The 26,087-nt window shown below is 36.2% G+C and overlaps 1 protein-coding gene across 5 annotated transcripts in view; it reads right to left on the reverse strand.

Moving 5' to 3' along the window:
• Positions 1–26,087, reverse strand: part of LOC150102632 (uncharacterized) — a 351,586-nt gene that overhangs the window by 88,421 nt on the left and 237,078 nt on the right. For all 5 annotated transcript variants that reach the window (XM_090399115.1, XM_090399113.1, XM_090399111.1 and 2 more), the window contains one exon: positions 16,208–18,339. In XM_090399115.1, the coding sequence (XP_090255241.1) occupies positions 16,208–18,236 (2,029 nt within the window). In that variant the 5' untranslated portion in view covers positions 18,237–18,339. The remainder of the gene's footprint in view (positions 1–16,207; positions 18,340–26,087) is intronic.

Below are 26,087 nucleotides of genomic sequence, written 5' to 3' on the forward strand. Positions count from 1 at the left end.
TGAGAATATCAAAAGGAAAGACAAATATAATGACTTTCAAAGGAAAAAACCTAATAAGAAATAAAATAGTGATAGATCATAAATTAGAATAATGCTTTCACATACCTGGAATGCAATGCAACTTTTCATTATTATTATTATTATTATTTGACACCTCCAGGGAGTCCAAAGACTCATCGAGGGAAGACACCTGCTCTACAACTCAGTTTCCACCAACTGACTGCAACTACACCAACGGCATATACTGCCGATCACCACCACTACTATTTCCACAGACAATCACAAACATCCATGCCCATGGTGGGATTCGAACTCGCAGCCCTTTGGCTGGAGAGCGGATATGCTAACCACTCAGCCAGCCTGGCTGGCCAAGTTTATATCCTTTTCATATGAAGATGAAAAGGATAAAAACATTAAAATATCAAATTTTAATAATAATAAAGTTGGTTCAAAGTAAATGGCATCATAAATAATATATTTAAGACAACCTTGGTTCAAAAACACACCAGAATTACACTATATAACATTTTGTCTGAACCAACCTTATTATTATTATTTATACAGGTACTCCAAGGAATCAAAAGCCTTATCGCGGAAGACCCACAATACCTATCATATATCTCCTTAAACGTATCACTATTGGGGTACTCACAACCCCCTCTAGCAATCCATTCCACTCATTCACCACTCACCATGTAAAGAACCTAGTTCCCACACCCTTACTAACCACACTCTTAGACAACTTCCAAATGTGACCCCTTGTTTCCCCCCCCCCCTCCTTTACTCCCCATGTACTGAAAAATTTCTTTTATCTTAATCTTATAGAATCCCTTTAACAACTTATAAGTTTCTAATCCCTCTCCTCTGCCTGTTGGCTGAACTCTGCAACCTACACACCCTCAATCTATTCTCACGAGGAACATTCCACAGACCTCACCAGCTTGGTCACTTGTCTCTGAATCCTCTCCACCGCCTCCCAGTCCCCTAGAAATGCAAGTGACTAAATCTGTGCAGAGTAGTCAACATGTGGCCAAATCATCGCCTTATAAAGAGGGATAATAACTTCTCTATCTTTACTTGTGAATGTGTTCTTCAACATCCAAGTAATCCTCCGAGCTATTTTGCCAACTCTTGTAACATGTCCTCTGAATTTCAAATTTCTATCCACCATCAATTCCCCTCAGATCTCTAGTCTCACCAATTTCCTGTAATCTACCACCATCAATATGATATGAAGTATGTAACCCTTTCATTCTAAAGTGCTTTACCTTACATTTTATTGAATTTACTTACTTTACATTAAATTGACAACCATCGTCCTTTGCCCACACAGCCAATTTATTAAGTCATCCTGCAAGATATCTATATCACCTTTATCAACTGTTGCCCTCCTCAGTTTTGTATCACTGGCAAACAACTGAATCCCCCCCCCACCACCCCAAATCTTCTGCTATATCAGAAATGTACAAATTAAAGAGCAGAGGGCCTAGTACAGAATCCTGGGCAATTCACTCCACTATACACCACTCTGATGTCTGTCTATCAGTCATCCCCCTATCCATGTCATCAGTCTCATATCCTTTTTAAATAACGAAACCTGTGGTGCGATCATAATTAAAAGAAACACACATATTAACCACAGTGAAAATTATTTAATTGTAAATATTTCATCCTAAGTATCTTAGGACATCATCAGTACAGTAGTTTTAAACAATAATAGGAATAACATACAGTTAGGGCGCACGATTACAATAGAATCTCATTAAAAGTGCATAACGTGCTACAGTAGTAAAAAAAAAAGAAAAAAAAAATTAATTATTTAACACAATTTTGTATGACAATTTCCCATACTTTAGGAATAGTAAGAATGTCGTTGCGGTTTAAGTTTGGTCTGTGTAGTAGGGCTTCAGAACTCTCCTTGTATAAACGTTCATGTTTATTATAAAGATCTATGTAAAAGTTCAGACTTTTCCCAATGGATCCTATGGTTTGGATTTTCAATTCCGTGCTGAGAGAGGCCAGATTTCTGCGGTTTAAAAAGACGAATGTGGTCTTGATGTTCCGAGATGCGTTTCTAAACACACCTACCTGTCTGTCCAAAGTAAGATAATTTGCATGAGCATGGAATCTCATAAACGCCAGGCAACATCAAAGGTGAGAGTTTGTCCTTAGGAGAAGGTAACAAGTTTTAAATTTGGTTGATGGGTTTGTAAGTAGTGGCAAAATTGTATTTCTTCATAATTTTAGAAAGACGTTCTGAGATGCCTTTAACGTAAGGTATGGGAATCCTATGGACTTCTTCCTGTCTGGTTTGATGTGTGGAGAAGTGACTACTGATGATTTTTTGAGTTGTTTTAGGATTATATTCATTTAGGATGGCTGTATTTTTGATTACTTCTAATTCCTGGTTTAAAGATTCTTCAGAGGAGCAGAATTTGTGTGCTCTGGAAACTAGTGATTTAATAATGCCAGATTTCTGAGATGGATGATGAGCAGAAGAATTGTGAATGTAGCGACCTGAGAATGTAGGCTTGCGAAAGACAGATGTGGCGATGGAACCGTCTTCTTTTCTTTTGATGTGTAAAAAGTAGACTGCCAAAAATACTACACAGATATAAATTAAATGGAAAAGAAGTGAAAGACCAAGAAAGCAATGGCATGAGACCGGAACAGGCCAATAAAATCCATGATGGAAAGAAGTACTTTTTTGCCAAGACTGGAAAAGAAGCAGTCATGTTCATAGAGATTAAATTTAATCATAAGGAACCTCACTGAAAATTGTTTCAAAATAGAATATTCTTTGACAGAGTCTTATTAATACTAATATTTTTTCATTGTAAGAGCTCCCCTAACGGCAAGGCTTTGCCAGATGACATATTTCTGATGCAATGTCTTGTTACTCTAGTGATAGTGATGCAACAGTCAAATATAAGAAAATGAATTTTTTTATTTTATTTTACGCATTCTGTGATGCTTAATATGGAACATCACCAAGCCTGTGTAGCTCAGTGGATGTGGCATTTGCACACCACAGCACTTGACTGCACGAAGGAAGACTTCTTGGTTTTGAATCTAGTTGGCGACTAGAGGAAATTTTCCTAAGCTTTTTTTCGACCGGTTCCTGAGTTAGTCGATCTCTGGCATGGGCAAGCGGGTTTTTTCTCCCAGAAACTCGGGTTTTTCATCCCGTAAACTCAAAGAATACAACTCTAGAACCCATACTATTTCAGACATTAAATATATTGTGTTAGGGCTAGGGACCACGAGATGGCGGCACTTGTTGAGCTATCTCTCTTCACTTCATGTTGCTTAATTAGTGACAGCCTTGGGCCAGTTTTCTCTGATTGGGTACCAGTGGAGATTGAACTGCCCACTCAGTCTCCAAAAGTTAGATAGGGCAAAAATGGCCTCGCCTACTCCCTATGGGTATAAAAGGCATTAGCTGTTTTTTTTTTCAACTCACTCTGTAGTCCATAGAAACCATAGTAAGATATACATATGTACATTAAAAAATAAATTTGATCTTTAATAAATTAATTACACAGATATTTCAGTTTAAATACCTTAAACCATTATCAGTGTTAAAAAAGGAATGGGAAATTCAAAAACAACAATGCAAGCACATGGGAATTGTATCTTTTAGCATGCTGCCACTAGAGTACCAGGTTAATTACTATACTAATAGAATCACAATGGAGCGAGAAGATATGAGAATATTTTTTTAAAAAAATTAAAGACGGTTCTAATAACAATTTTACAAATTTTGGGCATACACAGTCCATTATTGAGGTTAAAATTTGGATGGTGAAGAAGGAACTGGCACTTTCTTTGAAAAAAACATTTGAATTTCTAATTGCTTCTGTGAAGTAATTTGGCTTCATTCAGAAGACCCTGTAGCTTCTTCTTCAACACTATAGCCCCATGTAGGGCCTTGGCCTCCCATTTTTGGGTTTCATAACTCACTACGAGGTGGGCTCGTTACCCCCATGCTCAACCATGTGTAATTGTTTGTGAAGCGTTGTGTTCTTAAGACCGGTTTGTCTACTTTGCGGGAGGAAAAACCCCAGATAAACTGGGGAGAAAAACTTTGCAGTCCACACCCAAGACCGGCTAACTTGGCTATGTCTGAGAAAGAACCTAAGCTCCTCATATCAGCGACGAGAATCGAACGCAGGACACTCCTTTCTCAGGCATATGGTTGAGGAGCATGTAACCACTCGGCTAACCACACGGATAGACCCTGTAGCTAGTATTGCTAATTCTAAAAGACCAAATTTGTGATGTTTGAGTACAATATAGGATTGGTGTTCTGAAATTCATTTTGTGTGGAATGGCCTGTTTTCCAAAGTAGGACAATTTGCAATTAAAAGAAAGTTGATATACTCCAGGGATTAAGGGTCATACTTTATATTTTTTTGAGAAGATAACCAATATAGGACAGATATCCTATTGGAGTCATCCTTCATCTTGTGAAGAAAAACAGCTAATTTTTTTCCCTGCAAATGATTTTGGGTTTTCACCACTGAGAGAGGTTTTGTTGGGTTGCAGAAATTTCTTTCTGAAGAGAATCAGATGAAGAACAAAAAATTCAGGTTCTTAATAACATGCATTTAACAATGCCATATTTTTGTGATAGATGATCCACTGAAGTTTGTGGATCATCCACCTTGTTAATATAAGTTAGATGGATGATATGATGGCTGGATAAAGTAGGTTTGTGACAGAAGTCGATAGGCAACCATCTGTTTTTCTTTTTAAGAGAACTTCAAGAAAGGATAAAGTTCCATCTGATTTGACAGTGAATTTGATTCTAGGGTGTAGGTTATTTGTTTCTTGAAATTAGGTTTTTCAAATGGCAAAAATATCATCTATATAATGGAAGCAAAGAGAGTTTTATATTTATTATTATGTGACACCTCCATGGAGTCCAAAGACTCATCGAGGGAGAGTGTGCCAACAGCATCGAACAATTTAACCCCTTCCAACTACTAACCGTGCTCAAACTTGCTCAACTTTTATGCTGGAAATTTTTTCTTCTAGATGTCCTACGTTGGATAAAGTTGAGGAGCCCCATCACAGTTCCTTTAATCTGTCCATAGAGTTTTTCATTCCAGTTGAATGATCCTCGGTTCATTATGAACTTGAAGAGGTATACAATGCCTGATGAACATTCAGAAGACAGAAGTTGTAAGGTATCATTTAAAGGTATGTTGGTGAAGATAATGTGGAAATTGATCATTAAATCACAAGAGCTGAGTTTTGATTTTTTACTTGAAATAAAATCAGAAGCATTTTATAAAAAAAGGGTAGGAATGGCTAGTAAAGGGAGTAAGGAGATTTGAGAAGAAATTGGAAATTTTGTAAGACTTCCTATTGAGTGAACAATCGCTCATAAAGGATACCCAGGTTTATGTAATTTCAGAAAACCATAAATCTGAGTAGTATCTAGGTTGAGGGAGATTAAATTATCCAATAAAAAAAAAAAATTAATCCTAGTGTTTAGGCTTATGCTTTGATTCTTCAGCATCATATATTGTTTAAGGAAATTAACAGTGTATTTGTTAATAAATAATAAGTAAATAATTTTATTTATTAACAAATACATTGTTAATTTCCTTAAACAATATACGATGCAAAAAAAAAAAGTTTGTTTAATTGACTATTATTGGGGGACCCTGACAATAATAACAATCTCCTACATGATTGTAACATAGATGTTACAATCATGTAGGAGATTATCCACAAGTTGATGCTGAGTAGAGTCTAGCACCATTGCCTTTATATTTCTTGTGATTATTATAGTTTTTTCTTAAACTGTTGAGAGATTTTAATTCTGAGGAAGGGAAATTGAGAGTTGGAGTTCTTGAATCATAAATAACTTTGGTGACCTTGAAACATAACTTATTTGTATCTTCACAGAAAGATGAACTATCTTGCACTCAATATTATGCAGGAAATTCAAAAACAGAAGCATTTCAGAACTATTGAAAATCTGCCCATGAACTAAGAGATTAAGTTCATCCTCTGCCAAGGAATTATTAGAGAAATTAATAATTCACTATTATAAGGAAGTCTACTGGAACCAGGATGTCACTTTTTGAGGTTTTCAAATTTATTGTTGAGATGATATATAAATCTATGATATGTGGAACTTCTGCATTCTTCATAGAAATATTTACAACTAGATTTAACGGTTCTTGATTCATGATGCTGGATAGTTCAGATTCCAGTCTGGAGATTTCTATGGTCACAAGAAAGTTCCGTTTTGGGATTCTTAATTCCACAAGAGAGGACAACTCCTAAGTAAATTTTAGATATTCCCAGATGTTTAATAATTTCTCTGAACTTGGCAAAAAGTGTGATTCATATTAGCAATTTTGCATTTATTAAAAAAGACACTTGAGCTAATAGCTTATTGTGGTGTAAATATAATTTTCCAAGTTTCTTAATCTTCTTAATTGTATCATTCCTATGCAAGATTAAGATCCTATGCATTTCCTATACAGGATTAATCCTGCATAGGAATGAAGAGACATAGGAATGATGCATGAATGATACATAGGAATGAAGAGACAACTGTGTGGCATCCTTAGAAACTATAGTAAAATGAATATATGCACCATGAAAAATATGTTTAAATAAATTATAATTTATTAAACATTTACTGTGCATATGTCTTAGTCAAATATCAATGCACACCCCCACACAAAAATATGATATTATTAAATGCCTACTATCAAGAGCCTGCACAGTTTGTTCTTAATCAAAATCTCTTCAAAAGAAATTTCTACCATCAAACATGCCTCCTCCTCTCAATGGTTACAACCTGAAAAATATCAGCTCTTTTTCTTCTAATTCCACAAGAAGAGATGGATTCCATAGGCGTGTAGAAAGGTTTATGTGTTCGTCGTACATGTTGTTTAATTTTGACGGTATATATCAGAACACAGAATTATTATAAGTAAATAATTATTTATTGACTTATTGATGATATTTTGCTGGTGTCTTCTTCTTCAGCATCTTCAGAGCACAAAAACACAGTCTGTCACAGTACACAAGACTACAACAAACTGTGCTTTGAATTTTGTGCTCTGAAGATGCTGGTTATAATACAAGTGAAATATCAGGATTAAGTCAATAAATAATTATTTACTTATAATTCTGTGTTCTGATATATACCGTCAAAATTAAACAACGAATTCCCATAGAGTACCTATCCCAAACATTACGGGTCCCTCGAAACATGTTGCTCATATTCTGATAATTTCTCTCTCTCATGACTGTTGGAAGTTGTTTCTTAAGTATATAAGTATATAATTTCTTGGTATCTTTAATTTATATTCTCTCTCATGATGTTCTTTTGAGCTGCCTTATAGTTCCACAAGTATATGATTGAAGGCTCGTACATGATTTGCCATCTCTCAAATTAAAACTGAATGATCACTCGCTCTAGCTTAATGTAAAAAAAAAATAACTCATCTGCAATACAGATTCTCAGATACTATTACTAAATCCAAAGAAAGGATCTTGCATCATGAATCACTTCCATCATGTGTTGTTTAAGGTAGTTATGTCTTAGTAACATAGTAAATTTTCTTTCCCTCTTCTCACATGCTTTCTCCTCTGTCCAGTCTCTACCTACACAGCTGAAATCACACATAGAGTCCTACTTGTATCCATAATGTTTATCCATATATTAAGTTCACAGTCCTCCTTCAGATGACTGTGTCTATACTAGCATCTAATTGTTCTGGTAACTTCAAACCCAAAGCCTGTGTAACTCATACTATCATTACCATTCAAGTTCTTTTTGTATTTAATCCTATAATCATTAGCAACACTCCTCTGCTCTCTCTATTCTGACTATCTTTCTTGAATACAATGTACCCATTCATTCAAGAATATCTTGATCTGTTAGCTAGTTTCACTAATGCCCATAATTTTTAGTCTCATATAGAGTTGAGAGTTTATTTTTCACTTGGTTAGACTATAATAAGTTTAGTTTAATCCTTTATCCAAGTGTGAGCAAACAAAGTTTGTGCGTGCCTGAAAGTATCTTCAGGACTGGGGTAAGGTAATACAACACCAGGCAACTCGTTGCAAAGGTGGGGAAAGCTCTCATCACTCCTATCTCATCTCAGTATCTCCCATAATGCATAGCATTACACATATCCACAAGGAGATGTGCTTTGCATTATGGGAGATACTGAGATGAGATAGGAGTGATGAGAGCTTTCTCCACCTTTACAACGAGTTGCCTGGTGTTGTACTACCTTACCCCAGTCCTGAAGATACTTTCAGGTGCAAACTTTGTTTGCTCACACTTGGATAAAGGATTAAACTAAACTTATTATAGTCTCATATACTTTACCAATGTTAAAATTTCATTGGTTTCTGCTGTCAGCAACTCAATCGCTACATTCTGTTTTGTTTGCAATTATATCATCTCCTCACAATGCATCATTTTTGCTGCTATAATTCAGAGACCTATAGTAACAGACCTGTGAATCTTCAACTGAAGTGAAGAAAAGTCTACTGAATCCATGCAGATTAGTTCATATTCTTATGCATTTGTTTCATTAAAAAATTCTGTATCATATTTCAGCTCTGGTACATTTTATTTCACAGTTTATGATCCTCAGGAGATTAGTGAATAGTATGAGCTGGTAGCAAATAAATGAAATGCATGTAAATAGATCATCTTACTGCAAAACAAAAAAAGTGGACAGACTAGATTTTCTTTTTTTAAAACTGCTTAATATCAGTTTTAATATTTTTATCGCAAAATTTGCTATGTGACATGAAATCATTAATGGTCTATTCTGGTGAAAGGTGTTTATTTTTTATTTGCTTTTTTGGAACAATAGGGATATCATAACAATACAGCAGCTGAGAGTATTTACAAAATGAGAAAAAAATTACATGTCAGGTAATTAATTTTCCTAATTAATTATATACATTAAATATTTCATTATAATAGAGAGAGAAAAATTCATGCCATCTGAATTTATTCCTGATAAAATGAAATGTCATAATCACTGACTTCTTCAAACTACCTTATATCAACTTATGGCAAAATAATTAACTAGATTATTTTCCCATAAGCACTTTGATCCTTTGTTTACTGTCTTGTTTGGGTTTCATGACTTTTTTTTTATAACTGAAATCTGCATGGATTCATCTTTAAACATGAAATTTTAAAAAAGTGTGCAAGTTGAAAAGGAAAAAACCATACTACTATTCAGACTTGAAAGTAAAACAAAAAATAACTATTGTGAAGATGAAATGATAGTGTGGACAAGATACTGATGTCAATAAGGCAAGTACTATATTCTGACAACTGAAACAATGAACCAGTCCAGAAGTTTCATTTGCTAATTTATTATGTTCAGTTTATATATATGTGTGCATGTGTGTGTATTTATATATATTCTCAATCTAATTGTTCTGGTAATCTTTACCTCAAACCCAAAGCAGCCTCAATACCAATGCCTGTGTAACTCATACTATCATTACTATTCAAGTTCTTTATTATAGTTGCATTTATTATTATTATTATTATTATTCAGGCCTCCATGGAGTCAAAAGACTCATCGTGGGAGGTCCTTCCTAAGAACATAAAGTCTGTCAAGACCCATCGAGGGGAGGTCCCCCCCCCCAAGAAACACAAAGTCTATCATACCACTCCTTAAACTCATTGACCGTTCTCGCTCCAACCACTCCATCAGGTAATGCATTCCACGGTTCAACCACCCTCCACACAAAGAAACTACTCCTTACCCTCTTGCTCACAGTTTCCTTTTGTAACTTCCAGGGATGGCCTCTTGTCATCACTCCTTCCCGCTGTTCAACCAAGCGAAAGAACTCCCCAGTGTCAACCCTGTAACCACCTCTCAACAGTTTAAAAGTCTCAATCATATCACCTCTCCTTCTTCTATCCACCAAACTCTGCAGTCCACATTCCCTCAGCCGATCCTCATAACTATGCTTGTACAGTCCTGAAACCATCTTTGTCATCCGTCTTTGTATCCTTTCCACAGTTAATTTATCCCCTTCAAATCCTGGGGACCAAATCTGAGAACAATAGTCCAAGTGTGGTCTGATCAGAGACTTATACAACGGAATGATAACCCTCTTATCTCTGCAGGTCAGTGTCCTTCTCATAATTGCAGCAATCCTCTGTGTTACCTTCACCACCTTTGCAATATGTCTCCTAAACTTCAGGTTTCTATCAATCATCAACCCCAGATCTCTTGTCTCCCCAACTTCCTCCAGTATAACTCCTCCCATAGCGTATGCAGCATCCCATTGATGTTTCCCAAACCTCAAGACCTTACATTTTGCTGCATTAAACTGACACCCCCATTCATTTGCCCATCTATCTAGCTTATTTAAATCCTCTTGCAGGGCTATCACATCTGCACTATTACTAATAATCCTTCCCAGCTTCGCATCATCCGCAAACAACTGAATATCCCCTTGCAATGTCATTGATATAAAGGTTAAACAATATAGGTCCTAGTACTGAGCCCTGTGGGACCCCACTTGTAACCCTCTGCCTCCATGAAACTGCTCCACCATACACAACTCTCTGATACCTATCAGACAGCCAATCCTGAATCCAGTTGACCAATCTGACATCCGGACCCATGTGCTGCAATTTAAATATCAGCTTATCATGTGGCACCCTGTCAAATGCCTTCGCTAAGTCTAAGAAAATTGCAGTATATGCCTTTCCCTCATCTAATGTTCTTGTAACTTTATTATAAAAGGCTAGCATATTGCTAAAACAAGAGCACCCTTTCACAAATCCATGTTGACTCTCACAGATAACATTACCCTCATCTGCCCAATGCTGTATACGGTCCCTCACTACTTTCTCCAAGATCTTAACAACAACTGATGACACACAGACTGGCCTATAATTAGATACTTCTAGTCTGTTACCACCCTTATGCAATGGCACTATCTTACCTTCCTTCCATTCCCTGGGCACCTTTGCTGAAGACAGGTTAAAGGCACTGTCAGTTCCCTAGCACATTCTCTCAAAACTCGTGGTGAAATACCATCCAGTTCCACAGCTTTACTGACATCCAGAGTACTCAGTATCTGAAACACACTCTCCTCCTGTACCTCTAAACCTCAAACCAGTCCTATCCCTCTAGCATTAAAACTGACTCCTCTAGGATGAAATACTCCAATAAAGTGTTCATTGAACAATTCCACTATGTCCTCTGCATCAGTCACTCTATTCCCATTTTTATCCCACAATATCATTCTTCCACAGTCATTTCTCCTCCTACTCGCCACATAGCTAAAAAATTCCTTAGGATTTTCTTTGGATCTTAGGACCAATCTCCTCTGATATACCAGTTTCGCTTTCCTTACCACACTAGTCACTCTTCTGACCTGTGTCTTATATTCTTCATGCATCTTCTCTTCACCTGCCTCCTTATATCTCTTCCATAGCCTCTTTTTCGCATGCAATTTCTGTTTAATATTGTTTGTCATCGACTTTAATCCTATAATCATTAGCAACACTCCTCCACCCTCTCTATTCTGACTATCCTTCTTGAATACAATGTATCCATTCATTCAAGAATATCTTGATCTGTTAGCTAGTTGCACTAATGCCAATAATTTTTAGTCTCGTGTGTGTGTGTGTGTGTGTGTGTTTACATATATTCTCAAAGAGCAAATGAACACATCCACAAAATTCATAGTTAGCACTTGATTAATGTCCAGTTCACAGCAGAGACAAAACACCAAACTTCAAGTATTCTGAGTGCCAACAATCACTGGCAAATTAGAGCCACAGACAGCGATGATGTCCTTCCTCCCCCATTGACAGCAAATATGCTGATAGCTCTGTAGTTACAATGAAAAATAGGCTGAAAAGAAGTTAACAAAAAATGTGATATTAATACCAAAGAAATATTAGTGTTTCCAACACACACACACCTATGCATAAATACTGCTACAGTACAACTTGAACAGTGCATAAACCTTTAATCTATCATTAAATCATTTACAGCTTTCAACACATACAAACCACATGCATAATGTGCATATAGTAACACTCAATGTTCAAAATGTCCTCCTTTTGTCTTCATGAACACTCAAAATCAGTGAATCTACATATCGATGGCAGCATGCACAACATGTAATGGAAATGCTGCCACCACTTGCTCCAAATCCACCTTCATGTTTTCAATCATAGTGCTGATGTGTTATTTCTTGCGGGGTACTCTCTCAAGCTTTGACAAAATTTGTAGTCCAATGTATTCAGATTGGGACTTCCAGGTGGCTCATCAGAAGGTGATCTGTGGTCTGGACCATAGAGAGTCCAACCACTGTTGTGTGGTCCTCGCCTTGTGAGCAGGAGCTGAGTCCTGTTGGAAGATCCACTGCCTACCATGAAACAAGATGCAGTTCATGGGCTCCAGCATGGTGTCTTGATACACTTTGGCTGAGGTTTAAACCCCTTTCATGCAACTTTGGATATCCCGATACATCAGCCCCCCCCCCCCCCCCCACTAAACCATCACTAATGTGGCGGGATAATGACCTCTCTGGATCCTGGGTGCTATGGCATGTGTTGTGTAACTATCTAGGAGATATACCCAATCATTTTGGCAGTTAAATGCCTCTTCAATGGTGAAAATCTTCTCATTTGTGTCTATTGTTCACATACTGCTGGAGAAGTGCTTTTGATTTTATAACCCTCTGCGGCATAAGTTGTGGTGTTAGGAAGTGTCCAGTAGAACAATGATAGGCTTTCACTCACAGGTCATAAGTTAGTACGTGACATTGTTCTCTGTGAAATGTTCATCTCTCGCAACATCACTTTCTGATTCTTCATAGGATTATGGTGGAGGCATGTCTTCACAGCCCTCACAAGCTGTTGCATCCTAACACAGTGTGGTTGACCTGTTCTTCGGCAATCAGATACATCTTCTGTATCGTTATAACAGTTAATAGCCCAATATACAAACATCGTACTGATTCCGAGTGTTTTAGTATGTTGAAAAAACAGGTCGCTGCATCCAACCTTATGAGGTGTTATTAAAGGTACACATTCTCATAATCTGCCCACTACATGTTAATTCATACAGCTAGACCACTCTCACTTTTATTATTGCGCAGAAAGTTGTGACAGTATTTATGGCAAGAGTGTACATATATTAGCACAAACTGCATACAAAATGGGTATCTGGGAAAAACAGTTGCTTTAAAGATGTGAAACTGTCTTGTCAAGTGTCATCACCATCCAGGAGGTTGACTATTCTGGATCTCTACCTGAGATTCATAATGTGCAGTAGAAAGATAAGCCACGTCTCTAATCTGTTCCGTCTTACAGTTAGCATCCTTTGTCTGCAGATATGTGTGTTCATGGGGGCTGGTTCACCTGTCGGCGGGATAAAAGAGAAACTCAGTTTTCAGGACAAAAAACCCTCCACCTCTGTATGAGACTAGCTAACTCATTAAATGATTGAAAACAACTGACAAACATTCCTCTCATTCAAAAAAGGATTCAAACCCAGGTCTTTCCAATCAAAGGATTTGTCTATACCAACTGAGCTATGGAGGCTCCTTAGTATGAAACTATTTCAGAAATAAGCTGCATTAATAAAAAGAGTATGATTTCAGTGACTTCTGGCAACTTTTTTCAAGTATCCAGAAGTGTTTTCAATTAGGTGTGCAAGGAATGCAATCACACTGATCCTCCCAGATCGGTGTACCTTTCTTGCAACTGTTTAAGATAGTTGTAAATATACCATCCCTACTATGCATTAGCAAGGTTTGTCAAAATCAACCTTCTAAAATACAAATTTCAATCTTCAGAGCAAATCTGAAAACACACCCCAACTCAACATCACCAGAGTTAAAGATCGGCACTATCAACATAAGAAGCCTGAATGGCATAGAAATGGAGCTAGCTGAGGAATTAGATAAGTACCAGATTGACATAATAGGGGTGACTGAAACAAAAAAAGACAAAAACTGGTGAGATCTTTCTGAGCAATAAATACAAAATGTTATATTCAGGCAATGACAATCAAGGAAAAGAAGGAGTAGCCATAGTATTCAACACAAAATATGAGGCTAATCTTCTTGAAGGGCAGTCAGTCTCAAGTAGAGTAATGTGGGCAAATATTAAAATGGGGAATTGGACAATGAGACATATTTGTGCCTATGGTCCCACACAAATTTATACTAAGATAGAAGTGGAGGAATATTTTGATGCTTTCGAAAAAGCAACTGACACAATGAAAAAGGAAAAGTTGGTCCTTGATGGGGATCTAAATAGCAGAGTAGGAAATGATTGTGAGACATACAAAAATATTTTGGGAAAATTTGGAGAAAAGAGCAATGCTAATAATAATGGAAAATATCTCATGGATTTCTGCTCAGGACATGGACTGGTTATTACTAACACCATGTTCCAACATAAAAATGTGCACAAATTCACATGGAGAGAAGAGGCAAGGAATAAAAACAAGTCTCATTGACTATGTTATTGTTGATAGTGATGTTTTCTCCCTGGTGCAGGACACCAGAGTGTACAGAGGATTTGAAATTGGAAGTGATCACTATTTAGTCTTGAGCAGTATAAAATTGAATTTCATATTGAAAAGAATAACATGTAAGAAAGTTTTAAAGCGAATAAAATTTGAGCAGCTCTCAGATTTGAACTGTAGACTAAAATACAAAAAGATTATTGAAGAAAAAATGAAAAAGTTTGAGAACAGGAATCAAACCTTGGAGATTCAGTGCAAGCCTTGAAGAAAACCCTGATTGATTCAGCTACAGAAGCATGTGGTGAAGTTGTCTGCAAAGATAGAAAAATTAGAACTCCATGGTGGATACATGAAGTTAAAGAGGCAGTGAAGGAAAAGAAGAAAACATATCAAAAGTTCCTGGCAAATAAGTCAGCTTGTGCTCTTAGAGAATACAGAGACAAATGCAAGAATGCTAAACGCTGTGTAAAACTAGCTAAACAAAAGTCATGGGAGGACTTTGGCAAGAATATAGAAAATAAACATCAAGAAAGTGGTAAAATATTCTGGAGGTTGTTGAAGAAGCTTAGGAATGGAGGAAAGAGGGCTGTAAAAGGAGTTAGAGATAATAAAAGTGACATGAAAACGGAAGAAAAAGATATCCTTGAAGTATGGAGTAATTACTTTAAAAAACTGCTAAATGAAACAAGCAGTGATGACAGCACAGTGGTAAAAAAAAAACTGACCAGGCATGCAGTCTGGAATACATATCCATACTTGAAGTAGAAAAAGCCATCAAAGGCTTAAAATGTGGAAAGGCAGCAGGAGTAGATGATATTCGACCAGAAATGCTGAAGTATGGTGGTATAAGAGTCTTACAGTGGCTGCACTGCATAGTTCAGAAAGCCTGGATAGAGGGACGAATTCCCGATGATTAGAGCAGAGCTCTCATAGTACCCATATATAAAAAGGGAAATAAAACTGAATGTGAGAATTACAGAGGTATTTCCCTACTAAGTGTTCCTGGCAAGATCTATGCAAGTATACTTGGGAAACGATTGAGAAGAATTGTGGAAGAAAAGCTGGGTGAAGAACAAGCTGGATTCAGGCCAAATAGAGGCTGTCAGGATCAGATCTTCACTTTATAACAAATAGTCAAGAAAACATGGGAATATAGCAAAGATCTGTATTTAAGTTTTGTCAATTTGGAAAAGGCATATGACAAGGTGCCAGGAGAGAAGCTGTTCAATACGCTACAGTTATATGGTGTCAATGGGGCATTATATCAAGCAATACTTAGTCCTTATTTGAGTTGTAAGTCAGCAATTAGAATTGAAGTAAGTACAGGAAGATGGTTTAATGTTAAATCTGGTGTGAGACAAAGATGTACATTATCCCCTCTGTTATTCATTATCTATAAGACAGATCTAATATTTGAAAAACATGTGGCTATATAGTGATGTAAAAACACCAATTAAAATATCTAATATGCATTTGATTCCGATTATTATTTTTTTTTCGCTTGTGAAAATCAAAACCCACAGGAGGGCTGCACAAAATCACACTGCAATCCGCATCCGGCCCTTGGGCAGTGCTTTGGACAGCCCTGCTGTATTACACAGATCCATCAATATCTAATAATGAAATTCATTTATAAAGATTTCTACTCATAATCAATTAAAAAAAAGATGAATATAAATACTTACCATAGTCACTGTGAGTATATGGCATTGCTGGAGAATGTCCATAATGAGGTACGGTGAATGCACTTCCATAATGCCTGGACAGAGGGTCAACACCAACAAGAGAGACATTATTCAATGTTCGTATACCATGATTAAGTGGATATGACTGAGAAGAAGACACAGGTATCATAGGTGTATGATTAGGATAACTGCAATATCCTTGTCTGCTATGCAGAACTGTACTCATCATATGGGAATGTATTTGACTTTGTGACTGATCAACAGGTGAAGGTGGAGGGGATAAATCTTTCGTAGATATTGGTTTGTAAGTGGTCTGCATCTGAAGACAGTAACTCTGACTACTGTTCTTGGCTTGGTAGTGATACATTTGGGTAATGGCAACATCATCATTCTCTAGCATTCGTCCAATTTTCTTTTCTAGTTTTCCTTCTTCTTTGATTTCCATTTCTTTGGTGGTATTGATGTGAACTTTGGTGACTTCAGTATACTCAGTCATTCCTACTTTGCTGAGTGTGGTACTAGATAATGCTCTAGTGCTCTCACTGCTGGAAGTAACTGACTCAATTTGACAGTCTTCTTGAATTACGACCTCAGCATCTTTATCCCAAATTTCTTCTGGAAGTTTGCTCTTTTCTACACTGATGTCATCTTTTGAAGAATGTTTTTCGTTGTTCACCACCTGAGGTATTTGGTTTATAATTACTTCACTGCACAGTGGAGTATTTGTTCGAACAGTAATGCTCACCATATCCCGATTCTGTATAATTTTGGTAACAGGCTCTTTTATCTGTTCTTGATGTTCTAAGATATCCTCAGTATTATTTTCTGATGATGTGGATCGATTACTGTTTACTTCTGAATCACACTCAAGAGTTTCCAATTCCTTTTCAGGTTTTTGCATTTTTTTTTCTTGTTTATCTTTTCTTGATCTTTCTTGTAAGTAACTAGCAGCTAAAATTGCTTGGGCATTTAAATTAGCCATTCGTTTACATAGCCTAGTATCAATAATTTCAACATCTAAATCAAGTTTACGCTTCCTTACTCTTTTAAATTTTTTATGTTTTGAAGTGGTTCGTTTATTGCACTGTTTTTCATCTTTAAGTTTTTCATTAATTCTCATTATACTTTCTTTACTGGGCAATACAGATCGAGTTTCTCTTTTCATTTGCCTATTACTACTATTCTGAGAATTGAGCTTTTTTTCCAAATGATTAGGTGCTAATTTTTCGTTTTCAATGATTGTACTTTCATCACTTTCATTACTATCGCTACCAGTATTACGGCTTTCATTTTCATATAAAATATGAACTTTGGCCAAGGCATTCAAGCTTGCCATACGATGAGCTCGAGCAATGGGCCATTCCTCCGATGGATTATATGGAAAGCGAGGTCGAAGCTCTCTTTTAGAAGATGAGATATCAACTTTCACGGGAAAATTCTTGCTTCTTAAAAGTTTTAAAGCTTTTGCCTTTTTGGCTGATCTGTTATCAACTTTACGCTTATCTGATTGTTTCAGTAATGTGTTCTTTGTTGTTCCTCTGTCTCGAGAGCTAGTTTTTGAAATGCTCTCCTTCATGTCTACATCAGCATTGTTATCATCAGAAGAAACAGTAGCCTGGGATGAGCTCCAGTAAACAGAAGAACGAGTTTTCAGAAAACTAGAACTTGATACTGTTATGTGTCTTAATGACAATGCATGCAAATCTGAAAACTCTTCACATGCTTGTTTAAATATATTTCTGTGTCTTGTAGAAACTTCAGCTTTAATTTTTTTGCATGTAGACCAGCTTCTTGTCACTTTAGGAGGGCAAGCATAGCATTTGTTATTATTGGTATTATTACTGCACCTGCAAAAAGAGATCTGTTCTACTTTAGTGACACTAACTGATGCAGCCTTTTTCTTCTGGAAGCACTTGATTTTAAAAGTTTTATCTGTTTTATGTTTCTTGGCTGGAACTTCGGTGCAAACAGATAAACACCGTGGAAGCTTTCTAGATTTCTGTTGTCTTAGTGGCTTAGTTTCATACATACTGCAGTTGCCTAGGATAGGCAACAGACTAACTGGTCATGCAGAAGAAGACAACATTCTTCTCATTTTATTAATGTTATGGGAACAGGTTTTGTAGAATATCCTAATAAGAAAAAAAATAAAATGATTTGGGCAGTTAAAATTAAAACTAACAAAATATATTAAGTGCAAAAAAGATAATGAACAAAACTACAAATTTATCAAACAAAGTCAAAACATACCTAAATAGTAACCTTAAATCATGACTTTCAATCGCATCAAGTTTAAATAAGAACTTTTCCAAATAATCAAACACACACACATGCACATACCTCCCCCCCCCACACACACACAGAATATGGAAAAACATTTAAAGACTTACAAATGACACGACATATTATTATTATATTCAGAAGCAAACAAGTATACGGTAACCTTTATCTCTGGAGTGGTAATTTAGTGTTACACGTACAGGCCACTGAATTAGAAACTTTTTATCACTTATGCAGTGCACATGCAAAGTACTTAATCACACTTCACCAAGTATTCTAGGCAACTATTTAAGAATGCTGCTGGTCAGTAATCATTAACAGTGTTAATTATATGGGAAAAACAAAGGATCTTTCAGAATTCAATAAAGGGCTTATTGTGGGTGCCCGTGTGGCTGGAGCCACAATTTCAAAAATAACATGGCTGACTGGTTTATCAAAAGGTGAGATATATCAGGTGTTTAATCAGTGGGAAAATAACCCACATTACTTGAGACATAAATGTGGTCCTAAGACAGTCTGTCAGGAATGAGATCAGCATAGTTTGAGAAGACTTGTATGGACAAACAGAACTTTTTGTGTGCAGCAATTGACCAAAGCATTTAATGACAGCTCTTCCCAACCTATATCTCACTGAGCTATGTGCAGGAGATTGAAGAGGATCGGTATTGACAGTCACATACCTATATGGAAACTACTGATTTCTGCAACGTTTCTAATTCAGTGGCTGGTATGTGTAGAAAGGCTACTTAGAATCTGCATCCACCTATCTACCTGCTTCTGGAAAAGGAAATGATTATACGTTCGGTTAGATGGAACTTTGATCCACTATAGATGATAGAATAGCTTTGTTAAAAGTAAATCAGGCATTTGCAATTGTTGTATAAAAGCTTTAGCTCATGCTTTACAAGAGTGAAGAGTTGGATAAGCAGAATGAATACGATGCAATATTATTATTATTATTATTATTCAGGCCTCCAAGGAGTCAAAAGACTCATCGTGGGAGGTCCTTCCTAAGACATAAAGTCTGTCAAGACTCATCGAGGGGAGGTTCCCCCCCCTGAGAAACACAAAGTCTATCATACCACTCTTTAAACTCACTGACCGTTCTCGCTCCCACCACTCCATCAGGCAATGCATTCCACGGCTCAACCACCCTCCACACAAAGAAACCACTCCTTACCCTCTTCCTCACAGTTTCCTTTCGTAACTTGCAGGGATGGCCTCTTGTCATCACTCCTTCCCGCTGTTCAACCAAGCGAAAGACCTCCCCAGTGTCAACCCTGTAACCAACTCTCAACAGTTTATATATGTTTTGGATTTTTCCCAGATATTTGAAATGATTCCATAAGGGAGGTTTTATATAAACTTTAAGGAATGGATATGCAAAATAAGTCTGTGACATGGATAGGAGATTGGCTGGCTGACTGCCAGGTATCAAAAAGTAATGTACAGTAATAACCAAGTCTAAGATCAGGAGGATGGCCAGATGGTATCAAGATTCTGTACCTGGACCATTGTAATTTAACTTGTATTATATTAATGTTAATGGGGTTTATTATTATTATTACCCCAAGACCTCAAGGAGTCAAAGACTCATCTGGGAGGTCCTTTTATCACACACATACACAGCTCATCATACCATGTCTTAAACACACTCACTCAAACTCCTTGCAGACACCACACTCTCAGGCAAGGCATTCTAATCATTTACAACTCTGCACGAAAAAAACCTGCCTCTCACTCCCCTACTCACACCCTCTTTATACAGTTTCCAGGGATGACCTCTGGTTCTCCCCTGATCTCCCACTATTTTCTGTAGAACTTCTCCAGAATTGATCCTATAACAACCCCTTACCAACTTGTAGATCTCTATCATATCTCCCCTTGTTCCTCCTGTCCACCAGACTCTGTAAATTACATCTTCTCAATCTTTCCTCATACTCAACATTCCAGAGGTCAGAAACTACCTTAGTCAGTCACCTTTGGACCCTTTCCAACATCTCTTCATTCTTCTGAAAACCAGGTGACCAAATCTGGGCACAATAGTCCATGTGTGGCCTAATCAAAGCCTTATACAATGGAACAAGAATCTCCCTACTTCTACACGTCAGTGTCCTCTGCATCATTCCCAGAAGCCTTTGTGTTGTCTTCACAATTTTGGCAGTGTCCCCTAAATTTCAGATCCTTATCCACTATCATCCCAGATCTCTTATTTCCTCCATCTCCAACAATATATCCTCACCAAGCATAAATTCTGCATCCCATCTTTGTTTTCCAAAGATGGGGTGGGATTTTAAAACCTTACATTTCGCAACATTGAACTCGCATCCCCATTTCTGTGCCCAATCACTCAATTTATTCAAGTCTTCTTGTAAGGCCACAAGATCTTCACTACTCTTCATGGTTCGTCCCAACTTTGCATCATCTGCAAATATCTCCATCCAAATCTTCACCAATATCATTAATATACAAGTTAAACAGTAATGGCCCTAAAACAGACCCCTGAGGCACTCCACTAGTGACTTTCCTTTTCCTGGATATGCTCCCCCCATACACAACTTATTGATACCTATCAGATAGCCAGTCTCCAATCCAATGCACTAATCTAATATCCAACCCCATCTGCTCTAGTTTGACTGTCAACTTATCATGAGGTACTCTATCAAAAGCCTTTGCAAAATCCAAGTATATTACTGTATATTACTTCTTAATACAAGTATATTACTTCTCCTCTGTCCAAAGAAGCAGTCACTTTATTGTAATAAATAAGTAGATTACTAAAACATGACCTCCCTTTAGCAAATCCATGCTGTCCATCAAAGATAATACCATTGTTGTCAACCCAACTCTGGATCCTAGTTCTCACAATCTTCTCCAACAACTTAACCACAACACCTGATTTGTCTGGGAAGTAATGTAATAATAATAATAAAGGGATACAGGACATTTCTGATTACAGAAATTCTTGAACAAATTGGTTTCAAGATTTTGAAAACTTTGTAACAGTTACATTATGATTCTATAGGCAAATAAAAATAACTATCAGTTCAATGTTGTTAAATGCAAGGTTATATATTCTCTGAGGAAATTGTAAACAGAGTTTAACAGTAATTTGCTATAAGTGGTCAATGAAGCTAAAGAACTAGGTGTGATGGAATATAAAGTTTAAAGGCTACACTGTTAAGTTAGTCAAGTCATCACATGAGATAAGTGCAATGAAGAGAACACCAACTTGTAGGAATAAGCAAGTTATTCTTCTACTCTATCAGACTATAAGATTGCATCTTTACTACTGTTCAAAAGAAACAAGGAGACATTTGATCAAATGAAGGATAACCAACACGGTATTTTATCAATTCCATTGGCAAGATATCATGATATGAAGAGAGAATGAAGGAATGTAATATTCAAAGAAGTTTGAGTAGATGATGGAAGAAAGGAGACATAACAAATACATAACTAAGTAAGGAAATTTTAGAATATACACACAAGTGAGATTTTACAACTTGGAGTCGTCCATGGAACTAGGTAAGGATGTGGGTGGGAGCATAATATGTCCTAGTTCTTTTCACAGCATATGGTAAGTGTGTTGAGGTGCCTACTAATGGATGTGGTGAGCACAACTTCAGTAAATGTTTTCTAAGAAAGGTATGGTGGGTATTTAGGCATTGTATCATCTTATCTGGAAGAGGCTCTTTCTCACTGAGGATCCTCAGTGAGAGGATCCTCAGAAAATCAATTGGTGGATTGAGTTGTGGAGACAGTTGTAGAGCAGGTGCCCTCCCTCGATGAGTCTTTGGATTCCCTGGAGGTGTCAAATAATAATAATAATAATCTGATGACAGGTTGCATATAAGATGCAAACTAAATCTATTACATTAGGCAAGTGTTTATGCTATTTTGTCTCATTAATTCTATTCTGGTTGATAATAAACTTAGTGCAATTTCACATATTAAGGAGTTTAAAGAGTATAAAAATCTACATGGACAAAATATCTATTATTAAAAAAATGTTTATTTGATCCCATTAGCAAGAAATGCCAAAAATTCTGATATTTCTTATCTGAACTTAAAATTTACAGGAAAAAGGAAATGCATATCGCTTATCTAATCCATCTGTTTTTTTTCTAATTCATATAATACATTCAAAATATTCGTATGATGGCTGGTTCCGATATATTTCGCTTATCAAAATATTCTTCTGCATATTATTGTTTAACTTCAACAATGACAAAAATATGTTTTGCATATCTGTGCACCCCTTATTTACATATACTATAAATGATTGCTAATGCATTTAAGAGGCTTCCACATGACAAGCTGAATTTAATTTCCAGTATGGATTTAATATCAGGCTAGTGAATCAGATGGGCAATTGGCTGTTTAATAACAGAGTTGTGTACAGGAAGCAACATCAGGGAGGAAGGTTACATGTGGGATTCCAAAGTCGTGGAACCACTGCTGTTGAGCCTTTATTACATTATAAGTGGATTGCAGGAAGATATTCATTTGTTTGTAAATGATGTAATGCTAGGGATGGTTATTAGTAACAGTGCCAATCTTGCAGCTTTTTTTTTTTAGGAGAAATGGAATAATCTGAAAAGATAGCTACATTAAATTGCCATTCATATGCCTGTTTTTTTTTTTATTTTGCCATCAAAAGACAGGAAATTGCATACTCTATGGATGAAGTGAAGAAGACAAGGATTCAAGAAAAAAGAAAAAAAAAACTGCTGTAATTATCTTCAGCACATTTTCTTGTATTGATTAATTATATTTCAGTACACAACTGTGAAAAAATATTTTTTCAAGATCCAAATCCTTTTTCAAAAATTAACCATTAACCAGCGGTTATCAGGCCAACACAATTCTGTATATTATTACACAAACAGATTGTATCAATGCAAAGCATCTACTCCTTACCCCTACTCACTGTTCTTATATGGTTTCTTTCCTCCCATTCTATGAAAAACATTCCACATTAATCTGATAACAATCCCTTACCAACTTAAGTCTCAATTATATCCTTCTCCTATCTGCTAGACTCTGCAAACTGCATTTTCTCATCTTTCTTCCTACTCAACATTCCAGAAACCACCTTAATCCATCATCTATGGATCATTTTTAATATCCCTTCATCCTTTTGAAAACCAGGTGACTAAATCTATGTACAGTAATCCATATGTGGCCTGATAAATTCCTTATACAATGGAACCATGACATCCTTACTTCTATACATCAGTGTCCTCTGCATCAACTGACACAATCCAATACGCACTTCTCACAATTTTAGCAATGTATACCCAAAATTTTAAGTTCTTATCCACCATCACCCTGAGATCTCTTATCTCTTCTACCTCCTCTAAGGTGTAATTAATTGTATATTCTGCATCCCACTAATTGTATATTCTGCATCCCATCTCTGCTTCCCGAAATTTAAAATCTTACACCCTGCAACACTGAACTGATAACCCTACTCACTTACTCATTCATGCAAAGCCACATGTTCTAGTCCTCATAGTTCTTTCTCAGTTTTGCATCATTTGCAATCAACTGAATATCACCATTTACTTAAACCTTTCCCAATATTATTAACATACAAATTAAACAGCAATAGCACCAGAACAGATCCTTGATGCACACTAGTGAATTTCCTTTTCTGGGATTTTTCTCCCTATATACAACTGGCCAATACCTATCAGAGTGCTAATCTCCTATCAGAACACTAATCTACTATCCAACAACATATGTACCAGTTTAATTAACAGCTTATGTGGCAATTTATCAAAGGTCATTGCAAAATCAAAATTTACCAATGTGTACCCATCTCCCCTGTCCAATGCATTTGTCACCTTGTTATAATAAATAAGTAGATGCTAAAACATAGTATTTTTTTTAGCAAACGCATGTTGTTCAAAGAGACTGGTGGTGTTGTCAACCCAATTCTGAATTTTTCTCCAACTTCTCTAATACTTTAACCACAACTTCAAACACAGAGATTGACCTATTTGTAGCATTGATATTACTCGCTTTATAAAGCAGAACAATTTTTACCTCCTTTCACTCCTTTGGAAATTGCCCCAAGGAGTTTTTTTTTTTTTTTTTTTTTTTTTGCATGGAGAGTAATGGGTGATTAGAATGTTACTTGAGAGTGGGAAGCATAAATTGGAAAATCAAAATTTACCAATGTGTACCCATCTCTCCTGTCCAATGCATTTGTCACCTTGTTATAATAAATAAGTAGATGCTAAAACATAGTATTTTTTTTAGCAAACCCATGTTGTTCAAAGAGACTGGTGGTGTTGTCAACCCAATTCTGAATTTTTCTCCAACTTCTCTAATACTTTAACCACAACTTCAAACACAGAGATTGACCTATTTGTAGCATTGATATTACTCGCTTTATAAAGCAGAACAATTTTTACCTCCTTTCACTCCTTTGGAAATTGCCCCAAGGAGTTTTTTTGTTTTTTTTTTTGCATGGAGAGTAATGGGTGATTAGAATGTTACTTGAGAGTGGGAAGCATAAATTGGAAAATCAAAATTTACCAATGTGTACCCATCTCCCCTGTCCAATGCATTTGTCACCTTGTTATAATAAATAAGTAGATGCTAAAACATAGTATTTTTTTTAGCAAACCCATGTTGTTCAAAGAGACTGGTGGTGTTGTCAACCCAATTCTGAATTTTTCTCCAACTTCTCTAATACTTTAACCACAACTTCAAACACAGAGATTGACCTATTTGTAGCATTGATATTACTCGCTTTATAAAGCAGAACAATTTTTACCTCCTTTCACTCCTTTGGAAATTGCCCCAAGGAGTTTTTTTGTTTTTTTTTTTGCATGGAGAGTAATGGGTGATTAGAATGTTACTTGAGAGTGGGAAGCATGTTTAACAGTGGGGCCTCCCATGATGAGTGTTTTAACTTCACGTAAGTCTGATGATAACAGTTTAACCAAATTACAATTACAAATGAGTTTGATATTCATAAAGAATCTGATTTACTAATGTATAATATACATGACTGAATGTACATGAACTGACATACAAAAAAGTTTTACACTGAATCATAGGCATCTATAAATGTTTTGTTCAATGTGCTAAATGTTGGTTCCTTTTGGCTGTACTTACACACTAACAAGAAAATCTTTAGTAATAAACTAGTAACTGGGTAAAAAAGTTGTCTATTATAGTTCTCTTTATGAACAAAACTTAGTAGCCATTTTAGACAGAGGAAATTCCCTTAAAGAAATAAAAAGAAGAACAGAGATAGCAAGAAAAGCCTTTATTGATATGAAAACTGTTCTAACATCCAGAGACATTAATATAGACACAAGAAAAAGATTAATAAAATGCTATATCTGGTCAAGCCTTCTCTACAACAGTGAAACTTGGACTCTAAATAAAGAAGCAGAGAAAAAATTAGAAGCTTTCGAAATATGGACCATCAGAAGAATGTTGAAAATGAAAAACGAAGATGTTTTAAAGAAAGCAAAAATGAAAAGAACATTAATGAAAATAATTAAAGAGCGAAAGCTTAAATATTTTGGACATCTAACTAGACAAGAAGGCATTCAGAAATTAATATTAGAAGGGA

The sequence above is a fragment of the Typopeltis vanoorti genome, chromosome 10, assembly GCF_054136105.1.
Source record: "Typopeltis vanoorti isolate ZY-2024b chromosome 10, IOZ_Tvanoo_1.0, whole genome shotgun sequence".
Taxonomy (NCBI): Eukaryota; Metazoa; Arthropoda; class Arachnida; order Uropygi; family Thelyphonidae; genus Typopeltis; species Typopeltis vanoorti.